This window comes from Neomonachus schauinslandi, chromosome 4 (genome assembly GCF_002201575.2).
Source record: "Neomonachus schauinslandi chromosome 4, ASM220157v2, whole genome shotgun sequence".
In the NCBI taxonomy this organism is placed as follows: domain Eukaryota; kingdom Metazoa; phylum Chordata; class Mammalia; order Carnivora; family Phocidae; genus Neomonachus; species Neomonachus schauinslandi.
This window is the reverse complement of record NC_058406.1, coordinates 30,348,367-30,363,257: the sequence shown is the minus strand read 5'-3', so window position 1 is coordinate 30,363,257 and position 14,891 is coordinate 30,348,367. Positions and strand designations below refer to the sequence as shown.

The 14,891-nt window shown below is 36.7% G+C and overlaps 1 protein-coding gene across 1 annotated transcript in view; it reads right to left on the bottom strand.

Annotated features, from left to right (window-relative positions):
- Positions 1-14,891, bottom strand: part of RLF (RLF zinc finger) — an 87,214-nt gene that overhangs the window by 39,136 nt on the left and 33,187 nt on the right. The window contains exons 2-5 of the mRNA XM_021684231.1: positions 13,380-13,534; positions 12,246-12,327; positions 8,242-8,374; positions 780-982 (exon numbers count right to left, since the gene is read on the bottom strand). Of these exons, the coding sequence (XP_021539906.1) occupies positions 780-982; positions 8,242-8,374; positions 12,246-12,327; positions 13,380-13,534 (573 nt within the window). The remainder of the gene's footprint in view (positions 1-779; positions 983-8,241; positions 8,375-12,245; positions 12,328-13,379; positions 13,535-14,891) is intronic.

The window sequence follows — 14,891 nt, the reverse complement described above, 5'->3', positions numbered from 1 at the left end:
GAGCCGAAGGCAGTCGCTTAACCCACTGAGCCACCCAGGCGCCCCGATAAAATAGTTTTTTAAAAAGACTCAACTGCTGGGCGCCTGGGTGGCTCAGTGGGTTAAGCGACTGCCTTCGGCTCAGGTCATGATCCCGGAGTTCCGGGATCGAGTCCCGCATCGGGCTCCCTGCTCAGCAGGGGGTCTGCTGCTCCCTCTGGCCCTCCCCTCTCTCGTGTTCTCTCGCTCTCTCTGTCTCATTCTCTCTCTCAGATAAATAAATAAAAAATCTTAAAAAAAAAAAAGAATAAAAAAAAAGACTCAACTGCTTTATTATTTTCCATGGTATCCAGTTTGTCCACTTAATAGTTCAAAATGTATTCATGGGTTCTAAAGTCCTACACTTCTCTGCTTACACTTGTATGTATGAAGTAACTTAAACTAAAGCTAAGCGCCATTCTGTTTAGTTTATCCCTTGATGTCAGTATTAATAATTTCGGCATTCCCCAAACACAGAGAAATCAATTAAAATAACTTTCACATTTGAAGATTTCAAAGCAAACCATTGCCCAAACACATAAATACCCATCTGCATATTCTTTAATTATCCACTTTTCAAATCCACCTACAAGACAACTATATATTCAATCTGTTGAACAGTTATATGCAAGTAAAATGGCACTTTTCAGTAGTCAGGGGAAAAAAAATAAGTCTTGGTTTTCATCCTGCCATGCAACATTTACCAAAATCTATTAAATTCATAAGTGTGAATGACAAGAGCAGTTATTTGCTTCACTCACCTCCTTAATTGCATCTTCATTAGGGAGAATGGAACATAAGCATGTGATATAGGCTTGCTGAAAAGATGACACATTTGAAATTTCTTTTGATTCTGCACACAGTTTTGATAAAGCAGTGGCCTGAGGGATGCAGTTAGATTTCAACAAATGTTTTATTCGCATCTGCAGAAAGGAAGGTCCTTCTTGTGCAATCAATTTATTGACTGGAAAAAAGGAAAAATAAAAGTTTGATAACATACCTCATAACACATCAAGGTTAAGATGAAAGTTTGATATCTTTTGCTGTTGGCTTGTTGTATCAACTGAATAAAAATTCAGTTGATATACTTAGGAAGTTTATTCTGACCTCAATACTCATCTAATGGAGCAGAGAGCAAAATAAATTTGCTAATGATTCAAACATTACTTAGTAGTTTTATTCTGAACACCAAACCTCTTAATAAAACTACTAACATTTTATCAAAATTAATTATTTGACTTTCTCCTCCCTCACTTTCTGATAAGGATATTAAGGAATATGGAATTGAACTGTAAGCATAAGTGCAAGAAAAAGAAGTAACCTATGTAATATTAACAACTACCACTTGAACACTTTTAGGAGGTACCAAGCTTTAGGCTGAATGTTTCTATATACCTTTCATTTATTCTTCACACCACCACCAAGGCAAGTATTATTATCCCCACTTTAAGGTTAGGAAAATTAATATTCAGAGAAATTAGGTAACTTGCCAAGGATTCCAAAGCCAGTGGTGTTCTTTCCTCTAAACCAGGAATTTCTCAAAGTGTGTTCCACCGACCAAAAGACCTGAGAGATAGTCCTAGAAAAAAAAAAGGATTCCTTGGTCAAATCTCTGAACAGTCCTGCAATAAAGAAAACTGTTCACTTTTATTTAACCCAATGTCTCCCAAACTGATTTGACCAGAGAACCCTTTTACACATATTATTAGTACAATGTAAAATATATGTTCCTGGTTCAGTACACACTTTGGAAAACGCTGCTCTGAGCAGTATTAAATATTACGCATCTGACCACTGACTTTTACAGTGTTCCAGACAATCCCTCAATTTATGAACAGCAGATACTCAAAAATATGTGACATCATTATATACCATTATTTAAAGAATGGATAATATTGTATGTCAATACAAGTCATGAGCAAACAAACTGTTTAGGTGTTTCATCTAAAATAGTGTTTCTCAAACTTGAAAGTGCCTCCTGAATAACTAGGGGTATCTTATTAAAATGCAGATTCTAATTCACTAGGTCTGGAATAGGACCTGAGATTCTGCTTTTCTAACAAGCCTCTCAGATGGTGCCCATGCTACTATGTCTACAGGCCATCTATGGAGTAGAAATTATTAATATTAATGATAAACCACTGCAGGGAGAGGGATAAACGACTGGCCCAGTCTTAACTACATCAAAACTGTACAGTTTTTTATTTTTTCAAATTTTCATTTAAATTCTAGCTAATTAACATACAGTGCAATTATTGGTTTCAGGAGAACTCAGTGGTTCATCAATTACATGCAACACCCAGTGTTCCAACACAACAAATGCCCTCCATAAAACCCATCACCCATCTAGCCCACCCCCACCCACATCCCTCCATCAACCCTCATTTTGTTATCATTAAGTCTCTTATAGTTTGTTTCCCTCTCTTTTTCCCCCCTCCCCTAGATTCATATGTTTTGTTTCTTCAATTCCACACATCATATGGTATTTGTCTTTCTCTGACTTATTTCGGTTAGCATAATACACTCTAGCTCCATCCACGTTGTTGCAAATAGCAAGATTTCAATCTTTTTGATGGCTGAGTAATATTCCATTGTGTGTGTGAGTGTGCGCGCGCGTGTGCGCGCATGATGTGTGTGTATACACCACATCTTCTTTATTCATTCATCAGCTGGTGGGGACAACTGGGGTCTTTCCATAGTTTGGCTATTGTTTATAGTTTTTAAAATTCTTTACAAAAACAGGTAATAACCGTATATGCACATGACACAAAATTCAAAAAGCACAAAAAATGCTGTAAAGTTAAAGTTGTCTCCTTTCTGCCCTAACTCCAGTACTCTAGTCTCCTTCCCCAAAAAACAATTGTTTCCAATTTCTTGTTTATCATTCCAGAAATATTCTGAGTACAGAGGACCTATTTATTTTCCCACTAAAATATATCATACAGTTCATTCTATATAGGTGGAAAGTGCCCATTTCCTGTGGTACTTCAAAAAGGTCTAGATTTTAGAGCTCCAACTCTGATTTAGCAGGTAAAGCCTGGTCCCGGGGTGGGAGGAGGGAGAGAGGGAAGAAGAGAAGGAGAGGGAGGAAGGGAGGAAGAGGAAGGGGGAGAGGGAGAAGGGAGGGAGAGTGTGTGTGTTGGTTTTAAATTCCATAGATACTCTAATATGTAGTCAATCAAAAAGTATGGATGGAAAACAGATCACTTCCACTTGGATTTTTCCATTTTGGTCTCACAAGCACTAAATTCCACAAAATGAACTCATAATCATATCTCCCAAATAGCTCCTCATTCCTTCTATTTTCAGTAATGGTATTCTCTCAATCATACAGAAATGAAATTTTGGCATTATCCTTCCTTACCAACTCTGTCCTTCAATTATTATTATATCCTTATTGTATCCTAGCAATTCTTTTTTAAACTCTCCAATTTAATTCTTCCATATACTGCCTGCCACATCTGCCACCCCAATATCCTATTCTGCCTAACATCAGATTCTGCTGTTTATTTGTCCTACCAGGTTGTAAGCATATTCACAAATCCCACCATGAATACAGGCATGTCATCTATACATCCTACCCTCTTCTAAATTTTCACAGCATTTTACTTCTTTCACTACACTTACTTTTCTCTTTAAATACAGGAATAAAGGATTACAGTGTAAAGAGGTTAAGATCTCAGGTTCTGGAACCACCAATGTGAGGCTGAATCATGACTCTGGCACATACTAAGCTGTGAGACCCTTGGACAAATTAACTGACTTCTCTGAGCCTCAAGTTTCTTCATCTGTAAAAAAGTTAGTAATAGCTACCTCACAGAGCTGAACCAATCATAAATTAAATACCAGTAATGCAGATCAGATAGTTAACACAGGGCCAGGCACAGGGTAAATGCTCAATACTAGCTGCTATTATGTTTGTCATCTCCCTTCCTACACCATCAGCAATCTGTAAACAAATACTATGTCTTGTTAACTTTTGTATTCCCTACAGCACTAAGCACGATGCCTTACATTATTAAAGGAGTTTAATAAAACCATGTATTTTGCAACTGAGTGGTTATCACTCTTCAATCAAAAACTTTTAATATCTCCTCACCTGGGTTCAAATTCTGCCCTCCAATTTTAACTATGTGGCCTTGGGCATGTATAATCTTACCTGGTTTATGGACTAAATGAGATATGGAAAGCATTAACATGGTGCTTACCACATAACAAACACTCTAAATTGTAGCTATTATTTCTATGAGGTAAAACTACTTTACTCAATATACTACAACCAATTACACCACTGTATCAACTTTTAACACACAAACCAATGTTACATTTTATTTTTTTTTAAGATTATTTATTTCAGAGACAGCAAGAGAGTACAGATGGGGGAGGGGCAGAGAAAGAGAGAGTCTCAAGCGACTCCACACTGAGCACAGAGCCCAGCACGGGGCTTGATCTCATGACCCTGAGATCACGACCTGAGCTGAAACCAAGAGTCAGTCACTTAACCAACTCTGCCACCAGGCATCCCTAATCTTGCATTTTAAAATTCATTTCAAGTTATACATCTTAACTTTTTTATTTATTTATTTTTAAACATTTATTTATTTTAGAGAGCAAGAAACAGCACAAGCGGAAGGGGCGGAGGAAGAGGGAGAGAAAATCTCAAGCAGACTCTACACTGAGCACGAAGCCCGATGTGGGGCTCATCTCACAACCCTGGGATCACAACCTGAAGAAAAACCAAGAGTCAGACACTTAACTTGACTATGCCACCCAGGCGCCCCTTAACTTTGTTTTTTAAAAAGGAAATCCAGCCATACATTTCAATATTTAAAATGAAAATTAAGCGTACAATGACAAGTCTCATTCCCAGCTGTATTCTTTCTGTATTTTTGTCATTTTAGTACAAAATAATTTTTTTTAAATTTTCACTTATTTATTTAAGAGAGTCCAAGTGAGAGGGGCAGAGGGAGAGGGAGAGAGAGAAGCCCAAGCAGACTCTCCGCTGAGTACACAGCCCTGTGCGGGGCTCAATCCCAGGACCCCAAGATCATGACCTGAGTCAAAACCAAGAGTTGGATGCTCAACCAACTGTGCCACCCAGGCACCCCAGTACAAAATAATTTTTTTTAGAAGATTTTATTTATTTATTTGACAGAGACACAGAGAGAGAGGGAACACAAGCAAGGGGAGCGGCAGGCAGAGAGAGAGGGAGAAGCAGGCTCGCCACTGAGCAGGGAGCCCGATGCGGGGCTGGATCCCAGGACCCTGGGATCATGACCTGAGCCGAAGACAGCTGCTTAACTGACTGAGCCACCCAGGCGCCCTTACAAAATAATTTTTAATCATGTATCCTTTCTTTCATCTATATTCAACAATTGAACTGTTTTGTTTTATTTCTTTACTTAGCTTTTCTTTTCCTGAACCATTTAAAAATAAATCGCAAAGATCATGAGAGTTTACCTTGTGATACTTCATCATGTAAAAAAATGGTAACATTTAAGGTCGTTAAAAACAGCCTTTTTTTTTTCCTTTTTTAACAGGAAAGCCCATTTTTGTTTTTACTGGAGGCTCAAGTGGCACATGACAATTCATAAAATGGCTTCAGAGGTAGGGGGTAGAAGGGACACAAAAAATAAACTGGGGTGGGAATAAAACAACCAGGAGGAGGTACAGGAGCTGGTTCCTTGTCAGCCTGATTTAGGGAAAGGAGTTGGTGACTCTGAACAAGGACGGAACCCTTCCTTCAACCCTTAGTAGGGGACAGAGGAAAAAAACCAAAAGACTGTAGCTTTGGCCCTTCTGAGTCTCAAGGAAAAAGGGGAAAAGCCATTGTTTTGATGTCATAAGTTATGGGAAAGTAGAGGGAAAGAGGGTGCTGGGTAGGGTAGAAGTCAATTGGAAAAACTAGCAGATACCAGATGGTAGCTCTGGGTGTCCTTTGAGTTGGAGTTGGAATGACTCCCTTATGGTGGTGGGGTCCCCACTGTTGATGGTGGGCTGAGGTCTCCTGGTCTGTGGGCTGCCTGGATCCAGGCGGCTGTTGCCATCACCACTGCGAGGAGGGGCAGTTTCGTGAGTCCTGGGGCTCAGGATGGGAACCATCAGTGCAGCCTTAGCTGGGCGTGGTCTTGCCATCCCCACCTTCTGTGATAGGCCGCTGGGGATGGAAAGGCCTTCAGTACCTGGGCTAACATCTGGGTGGAAGAACCCATTATTTCCTTGCCGACTATGCCAGGCAGAAGTGCCAACAACTGGTACTTATTACATACTTCAGTAATAAACTGTTTTTTAGGGGATGGGGAGGACACAAAATTCAAGAATTCAAAGCAGGAAAAATAAAAATCTTTTGTTTATTTATTTATTTATTCCAGAGAGGGAGGTAGGGAAGGAGAGAGAGAGAATGTGGGGGAGGGGGAGCAGGGGGAGAAGGAGAGAGAATCTCAAGCAGACTCCACTCTGAGCATGAAGCCCAATGCAGGGCTCGATCCGAGCACCCTGAGATCACACTGAGCCAAAACCAAGAGTCAGATGTTTAACCAACTGTGCCACCCAGGCACCCCAGGAAAAATAAAAATCTTTTTTTATCCAAAAAATAAACAAAAGCATTTATTGAGTTCCTTGGAGGCTAAAAAAATGTGTACTTTGATGCTTCTGATTAGTACATCATTGAACAGAGGACAATCAATGAGATGATAGTCACTGCTTTCTAGTTTCAAATATATGTTAATACCTGGGCTACAAGGGCAGTGGAGCCATAAAAGAATCTTCCTTATCTCCTGACCTGAAATTAAGTTAAGGACCAACTGAGAAAGTAGGCAGACTATATAGGCTTATATGAACTGCCACTTATATGGCAGTTCACAGAATAATTCCTTAGATATGTAGGTGTTCTGTACCCACTCAGAGTCTTATAGATAGTGGGTACTTAATTTTTATTGAATAGATATGATACCACGAGACGTTAGGAGAACAGTGCTTCTCCCCATTTCTTGACTTTTTTCTATATGAAAAGAAATTAAGTACTGTTAATTCCTGAGGTGGGGTGCTGTATTTGATTAGTACATCAAGAGAAAATAAAGTGGGGACATTTAACACCACTCCACCCTTCTTCCTCTTGGGCTTAGGCTTGCCTATAGAGAGCAAGAGAGTTAGCGTTCTTCTCGGCCCTAGTCAAGCCTCGTCTGGACTGGGATCTGCCTAATTCTGGGATTCTTCTGAAACTATTTGGCTCTGTCCTCTAAGCAACTTAAATTAATAAGAAAAGTGATATTTTAGCCTCCATCTGTCTATGTATGAAAAGGGATGACATTTACTGGGAACCTCAACAGAAAACAGTAAAACCAACCTTTTTCTATTTAACAGCTCTTTCTCTTATTCTTTTTTCCCTCATCAGTGTGACTAATAAGCAGTAGAATTAGCAGAGAAAAGGAACCAAGAGAAAACTCTTAAGTACCCTTACTGCCAATCTTCTCACTATACAGAAAAACCAAATAGCATGTATATAGTAGGTTGTCAAACTTGATGAATGAATAAGATAACTGGGATATTTTAAGGCATCAATATTCAAATTGTCTGTTCAAGACCTAAATTAAAGACATGCCAAAAGTATAAAAACTCTTCTGAACTTCATTTTTATTCCAGAAACATACTTAACAGAACATGATCCTTTTAATTTTCTACTAACTTAAAACAAATGAAATCACAATTGGTGGTATTAAATGAGATAATTTTGTGTGCCTAAAATGCAAATATCAGTTCAAATCCACAAATCTTCTGGTCTTTAATAATTTTGCAAATAAAAATGTTCATTCTTTGCATTTCTCTACAAAATGCTAAATTCCAATATTTCATACGTTTAAAATAAAAAAGTAATTTTTTTCATGGTCTTAGTTGTAGTAACCAGTGAACAATATATGAGCAAAGTTCTACTATATACCAAAGACTAGAAACAGATTATTCATTTGTATCTCAGGAACTTCATATGAACACTGTTACTCAATGCAACATTTTAAAGTAAGTACAAGGAATATTTAAAACACTAAAAAATGCAAGAATATTTAGGCAAAACATTAAATGCTAACGGTTAGTTTTTACTATTCAAAGGAGAACAGACTGGGTATAGATACACAGGTGATACTCACAAAATTTTAACCCATTAATGAATTCTAATTCTCTTGGATCTAAATCTTCCTTCAATATAGTCAGTAAAGTTTTAAGGCTTACCTTCTTCTGTTTCTACTGGCTGTTGAGACAGAATTTTAAGAAGAACTGGGTTTTTCCACACCCCTTCCTTGGTAACATGAACCAATATTTGTAGGTTATTATTCCCAAATTCCAATAATGCATCATGTGACTCCTAAAACAAAAACAGCACATCCAGAAAACAGGCTAATAAGCAACATAAAAAAGAGTTTTGCCTTTTCGATGTATCTGAACATCTATAAAAGGAACTATTATCTTGCATTTCCTAAAAAGAAATAAGCAAGAAAAAAAACCTATCCTCAAAGCTTTGTGAATTGTTACTATTTTCTTTTCTTTTTCTTCTTTTAAGATTTTACCTATTTATTTGACAGAGAGGGAACACAAGCAGGGGGAGCTGGAGAGGGAGAAGCAGGCTCCCCGCTGAGCAGGGAACCCGATGCGGGGCTCAATCCCAGGACGCTGGGATCATGACCTAAGCTGAAGGCAGATGCTTAACGACTGAACGACCCAGGCGCCCCTATTACTATTTTCTTTAAAAAATGAAATCAGGGTGTTTTCACTAAATTAAAGGGCACCTTTAAAATGTTTTCTTAAATTCTCCTTAGGTAAAATTTTCACCACAATTCAATTTACAACCTCACATTACTAAATTATTTTAAGGCCACTGTTCAGCTTTCTTTTAAAGGATTCTGCAGTACTCACAAAGACAACCTATTCCTTCTAATAGAAATATTACTTAATGAGGCCAATTGATACATTTTTTCATTGTTTAAATTCTTCTATCAAATGACTTTTTAAATGAAAAGTGGCTCTATATAAAATGTCATGGTAAGTCTAAGTTATTGGCTATCATTCTATGTCCTCAGAAAATAAAATATAATTGTCAATAGTTTGTTCTTTAAAATATTTATGTACACAAAGGGTCAGGAGAAAGGGGTCAGAAATCTAACTTGACATAAAAGATTAAGTATATGTCTCCACTGTCCTCTATTACTAGTGAGGATTATTGGTTGTTCCCATCTTTTAAAATTTTAATGTGTTTTCTCTTATTTTAGAATGCTGAAATTCTCAAGAAACATAAGCTCCCATTTACAGCAATATTCTCTGGAAAATATAAGTTAATGATGTCCACAGACCTAAGAATATAATCTTATAGTCACTTAAATGAAATATAAGAAATAAAATTCATTTTTTCCCTTAACTTTAATGTCAAAATTATAGGTTTTTAACACATGCACTCCCAATGTGCTGAGTTACCTTCTGCAGAGAAAGGGTTTAAAATTGAGAATTGACACAGAAAGTGCTATTTCCAATTAACAGTTTACTAACAGCAGTATTTAACCGACGCTGCAATTTTTCCTTTAAGGGCTTGAACTGTCCTCAGGCTTCTTTCTCCTTAACTTAGGCTGACAGGCATTTATTCTACAGTGAAGATGAAGATTCCATGTAAAAATTTCAGAATTTGCAGTGTCTGATTACCTTATATGTAATATTTGACCTGTGTCATCACACTTTGGCAGAAAATAATACTATCCACCATGATACACAGAAACTAAAATAAAAGACCACAGTCTGGGTTAAAAATAAAAGCAGCTTTCTATTTTTCATCTGTTCAAAATACAGTATATTCTGCATAAGAATGATGTGTATAATCCTTTGTTACCAACAGGTATATATTATAGCAATGTTACTTTTAAAGGGTAATACTTAAGTCTTTAAAAACTATGGTAGAGGGTGCCTGCGTGGCTCAGTCGGTTAAGTGTCTGCCTTTGGCTCAGGTCATGATCCCAGAGTCCTGGGATCGAGGCCCACATCCGGCTTTCTGCTCAGCGGGGAGTCTGCTTCTCCCTCTCACTCTCCCTTTCTCAAATAAATTAAAAAATAAAATCTTAAAAAAAAAAAAAAATATGGTAGAATTTTAAAAATCATTTCAAAACTTAAATTTGTTTTTTTTAAGGTAAAAAAATATACGAGTCCACATCTTGAAATCTACGATACAGAAATACCAGCACAAGAAGTTCACTTTAGCACTATTTACAATAAATAACAAATATTTGGCAAAATAATTTATGGTGCAACCACTTAACAGAAGCACAGGCATTCCAAATAAGGGAGAACTATACATACAAACTTATTCATCTGTGATAAAATTAGGTTTAAAAAAGTTGCAAAAATAGGATCTCATTTCTGTTTATTAGAAAATCCATTTCAGGGTATATTTTCATATCCATAGGTAAAAGACCCGGAAGGGTTACACAAGCTGAGAACAGTGAATGAGAGGGTTCTCTCTGTGGCCTGCTGTGATAAAACTATTCTCTTACCAAAACTTTCCTCAAAACTATCTGCTGCCTTGTCCATTTATCACTAAAATAACGAAACCTCAGGGTTTTAACCTTTTAGATTTCAACAGGGACCATGTCTTACATTTATCTGTACCTCTACTGCATTTATTTTATTGAACACATATTCAAAAATACATCCTGTATGATAAATAGTAGGAAAAGACACACAGGTAGAGGGAAAAGGCAAATATTTTATGCAGGCATACAATCTTAAGAAAATAATAAAGAAATATGACAGTATTCTCTCTGCAAATAATACTATTATAAATAATAGTAACAACCCAAACAAGAATAATGAGATTTGCCCTTCTAGACTGTTGTATGACAGGACAAAACTACTGGCAGGCCTCAAAACATGGTGTGACAAAATCAGTGTGTTATGTATGAAAGATGATTTTAGCAGTTTTATGAATATGTGAGGAATTAGGATCACATCACAGGGATTAAAATAGGCCAAGGAATTTCTCGGGGCGCCTGGGTGGCTCAGATGGTTGAGTGTCTGCCTTCGGCTCAGGGCATGCATGATCCCAGGGTTCTGGGATCGAGTCCCGCCATCGAGCTCCCTGCTAGGCAGGGAGCCTGCTTCTCCCTCTGCCTCTGCCTCTCTCTCTGACTCTCATGAACAGAATTAAAAAAAAAAAATTTAAAATAGGCCAAGGACACAACCAGAAACAATCCTCTTTTCCCCAAAAAGAAAAAGATTAACATTATTATCATTTCATTTTGGGTTATATATCCCAGAGGAAAGAAGTTTCCAGATAATGAAGTATGTCTGTTAATATTCAAATCCTTACTTGTGCCTACACGACACAGGTCCAGACTACTACACAGTCTGTGTCCTCGAGGAGCAGCTGGCAAAAAGCAAGCTCTGGCTATAAATCTGAGTGTAACTCTGGGCAAGCTCATCAACACTCTCTCCTGTCTCCCTGTTTGTAATGGAGATTCAAATGATCCCTACATTATAAGGTTTGTAATTTAATTACAAGACACAAAACACATAAAACAGTAGAGCAGTATTTAGTACACAGTGATAATGAATGACCGCTATTACCATTGTGTCTATTTTTTAGAATAGTTTTTCTGTCTCTATCAGTAACACGCAAATTTGCCTCCTGTTGTATTTTCCTCCTATCCTACTCTATCCTCCATAAACTTTCTAATGTGCTCACCTATTCAGAAAGCTGATAATCAAGCCAATATGAGAGCCAATGCAGCTCTTCTGTAAGTAAAATGCATGAATAGAATCTATGATGACTATTTTGGCTGTTTGAGAGACTTACAATGCTAGACACAATCCCTGAAGTGTTAGGGGGAAATTACTAGATAAGTGTACTTAGAATGATCCAAATACTGCTACCTTATAACCACATACAATTTTACATTTTTAATAGCTTTATTCTGTCTAAAACTCTGCTTTTGCTTTTCAACTTTGTTTCTGAGTAATGAAAACTTGTGTTGATTCCTAAGCTATATAAAGACTAACAAAACCAAATGAAAGACAAAAGCAATTTTTAACATACCCCTTCATTTGGAAGACCTCTTTCTCAAAATTTCATGAACTTAGTATCAATATACAATATACTTGTTTTTCTTCCAAATTTTCCATTTCAGTTTGCTGGGAGAAATTAATTAGGTGTCTTGGATACCTAAACAGTCATCTTTTTTCAGCCCAAATCAACTCACCTGTAGAGACTGAAGGAAGAGTACCCAGACTTCACATGGCAGTTCACTTTCAGACACTGAAAGCAGTAATTCAAAACAACTCCTATAATGTAAAATAATGAAGTCAGGATATAAATGTGGTTATAAGCATAATCAAATACAGTATGACAATGATACTGAATATACATTTTACATTTGTTTAGACTATTTGAAATTTGTTTCTTACTCTTTAAAATTTTCTTCAACATAGTTATATTGGCTTTTCAACTTTAAAAAAGAGAAAAAAAGAAAAACCAGGAGGCTTTATAGTTACATTGTGGCTTTAAAACATTTGGTAATAATATATTCCTTTTAGAAAAAATATTCCAAGCAGTTTAGTTTATTAGGGTATAGGAGGGTACTTGAATAGAACCGTTCTGATTCCAGAAGACAAAAACAGGAGCTCATGCTACTGTCAATTCAGCTGATAAAGAGATAAATATATGTAACTGTCATCTACGTAGGTTCTTGTCACTTGCAGAGGAAAAGAAGGATTGGGAAGGCCATTTCTTTACCTCTCACAGATTAGAAGTTATCCTTCCAAACAACCTGTAAACTAAACCAATCTAAAAACTGAATAGCTGTTGTACCTTTTCAATTTGCAGATGAAAATTAGGTTAAAGGTGTAATTTTATCTGCTACTAGGCAGCCAAATATTAAAACAGCAGCTAAATTATCATGGACTCAGGGTGGTAATCTTATATATATCCTGATATTTTCTGCTAGTAAAATTATTCTTAGTTCAAATAATGTAATTGAACTGAAAAATTTCATAGTTATTTCCCCTCAAAGACCACTACAGTTTCCAGATACTCTGTTACTTATATTGATCTATACCTAAGGACAGAAAGAAAATGTATCATTCTTGGATGCTAAGCCTGAGTAAAAAGAGACTCTGGAGGCAATTAAAGATTATGCTGATTATGTTTGGCTGGAGCTTCACTTATACTTTATCTCCTGGGAACCAGAGTATGAAGACTCAGAGCAAAGGAAATTTCATTCAAAGGTATGACTTTCGGTGTTCTGAATAATGTGATGTCACAGTAAAGAGAAGTCAGGCAAACATTACAATCTAAAGTACTCAATTTTAACAGTGACTTAAGTACTTAAACTTACAGTACTAATCTGCCAAGAACTAAGAGGACATCTTCACATTCAGTAGTTAAATATGGGCGTGCACTGGCAAAGCTTTGGATGGCAAGTCGATATACCTCCAGAAGATACACCATATGTTCTGAGGCATTCTTGTTGCTTGCATATTGCAATAAGGTCTAAAAAAATAAAATTAAAGTATTAATTAAACAATAAAAACAATAAAACAGACTGTCTTTGTTCTCAAATACATGGTCCCTCCCCTTTTTCTAATAAATGCATACACCTTTTATTTGCCTTTTTAGGCTCTGATTTGTTTAGAGGATTCTATTTTCATCACTTAATGAACTGATTCTGCTGAGTTAAAGAAAAGCCAAAACTGCTCTTTTGACATGAGAATAAATCTAAGAGTAAAGCCATAAAATGTCTATAGCTGTTCTCAATAGAGGTCTGGAGTTTCGATCTCTGAAATTCAGTAATGATGAGTTTCATTAATACATTAAATTGAGCCCCAACCATGTGCCAAGCACTGGGTATCCAAGAATAAGACTATGATCCCTACCTTCTACAAAAAGAGACTTATTCCTGAGTATGATCCTCAGCTCTATAACTTCATAAAATCCATTTTTCCCTGCATACACAGAACTGATTAGGCCTGATTTACACTAACCAATTTATGAAAGAATGATGTTATATTTGTATTTTTAACTAAGTTTATTTTTAAAAATTAACATGTAGGCCAAATGCCAATTTGTATATAATAAGGGATAGTCATATTACCACACAGAGTACCCCATTATCCATACTGTGGTTACCTAAGACGGTACCTGGTAGTATGAAATCTAAAACAAAGGAAAATGGAATACAATCAAGCCTGATAAACTACATCTGTCCAACACAAGGAATTTGTTCAAATGATGGTGGAAAGCTGGCTTATGTTCTCTCTGGACAATGCTAGAAAATCACTACTGAATTCTTGTTTGGGGATTCTCTAGGTTCCACAGAGTTGTACTCTCTTAATATATATCTTCCTCCTAACAACTGATTAGGTTTTGCTTATGGTCAGTTGATATATCTAGTTAGGTTACCACTTGAATTACGGATAGGCAGAATACAAGTTTTTTCCTCTACTTTCTGACTGGGTTAGTCCTAACTCTTTGATTGGGGCTACTTCTATAGGAAAGGCTTATTTTCAGAGGGTATCTTTATCTTGAGTGAATTACATGTGACTTGAATTCATTACCCCCTGCCCCAAAATAATTTCTTCAAAAAGTCCTAACTTCTTGTCTTTAATTTTTCTGCCTGAAGCACTACAAATAGCTGTGGTAGCACTGCAGGATTCCACTGGATTTTCTGCAGCTTTCGTTTCCAAACTAACAGTCTCCATATCAGTTCCGACAATTAAGAACAGTCTTGATTACTTAAAAAAAAAAAAGAACCTTAAAGGAAATATATAATAAACAATTACACCATATATAGTAAAAACTGTTAGCTAACACACTGGATTATCTGGTCTTTGCACATCTGAATGATCAA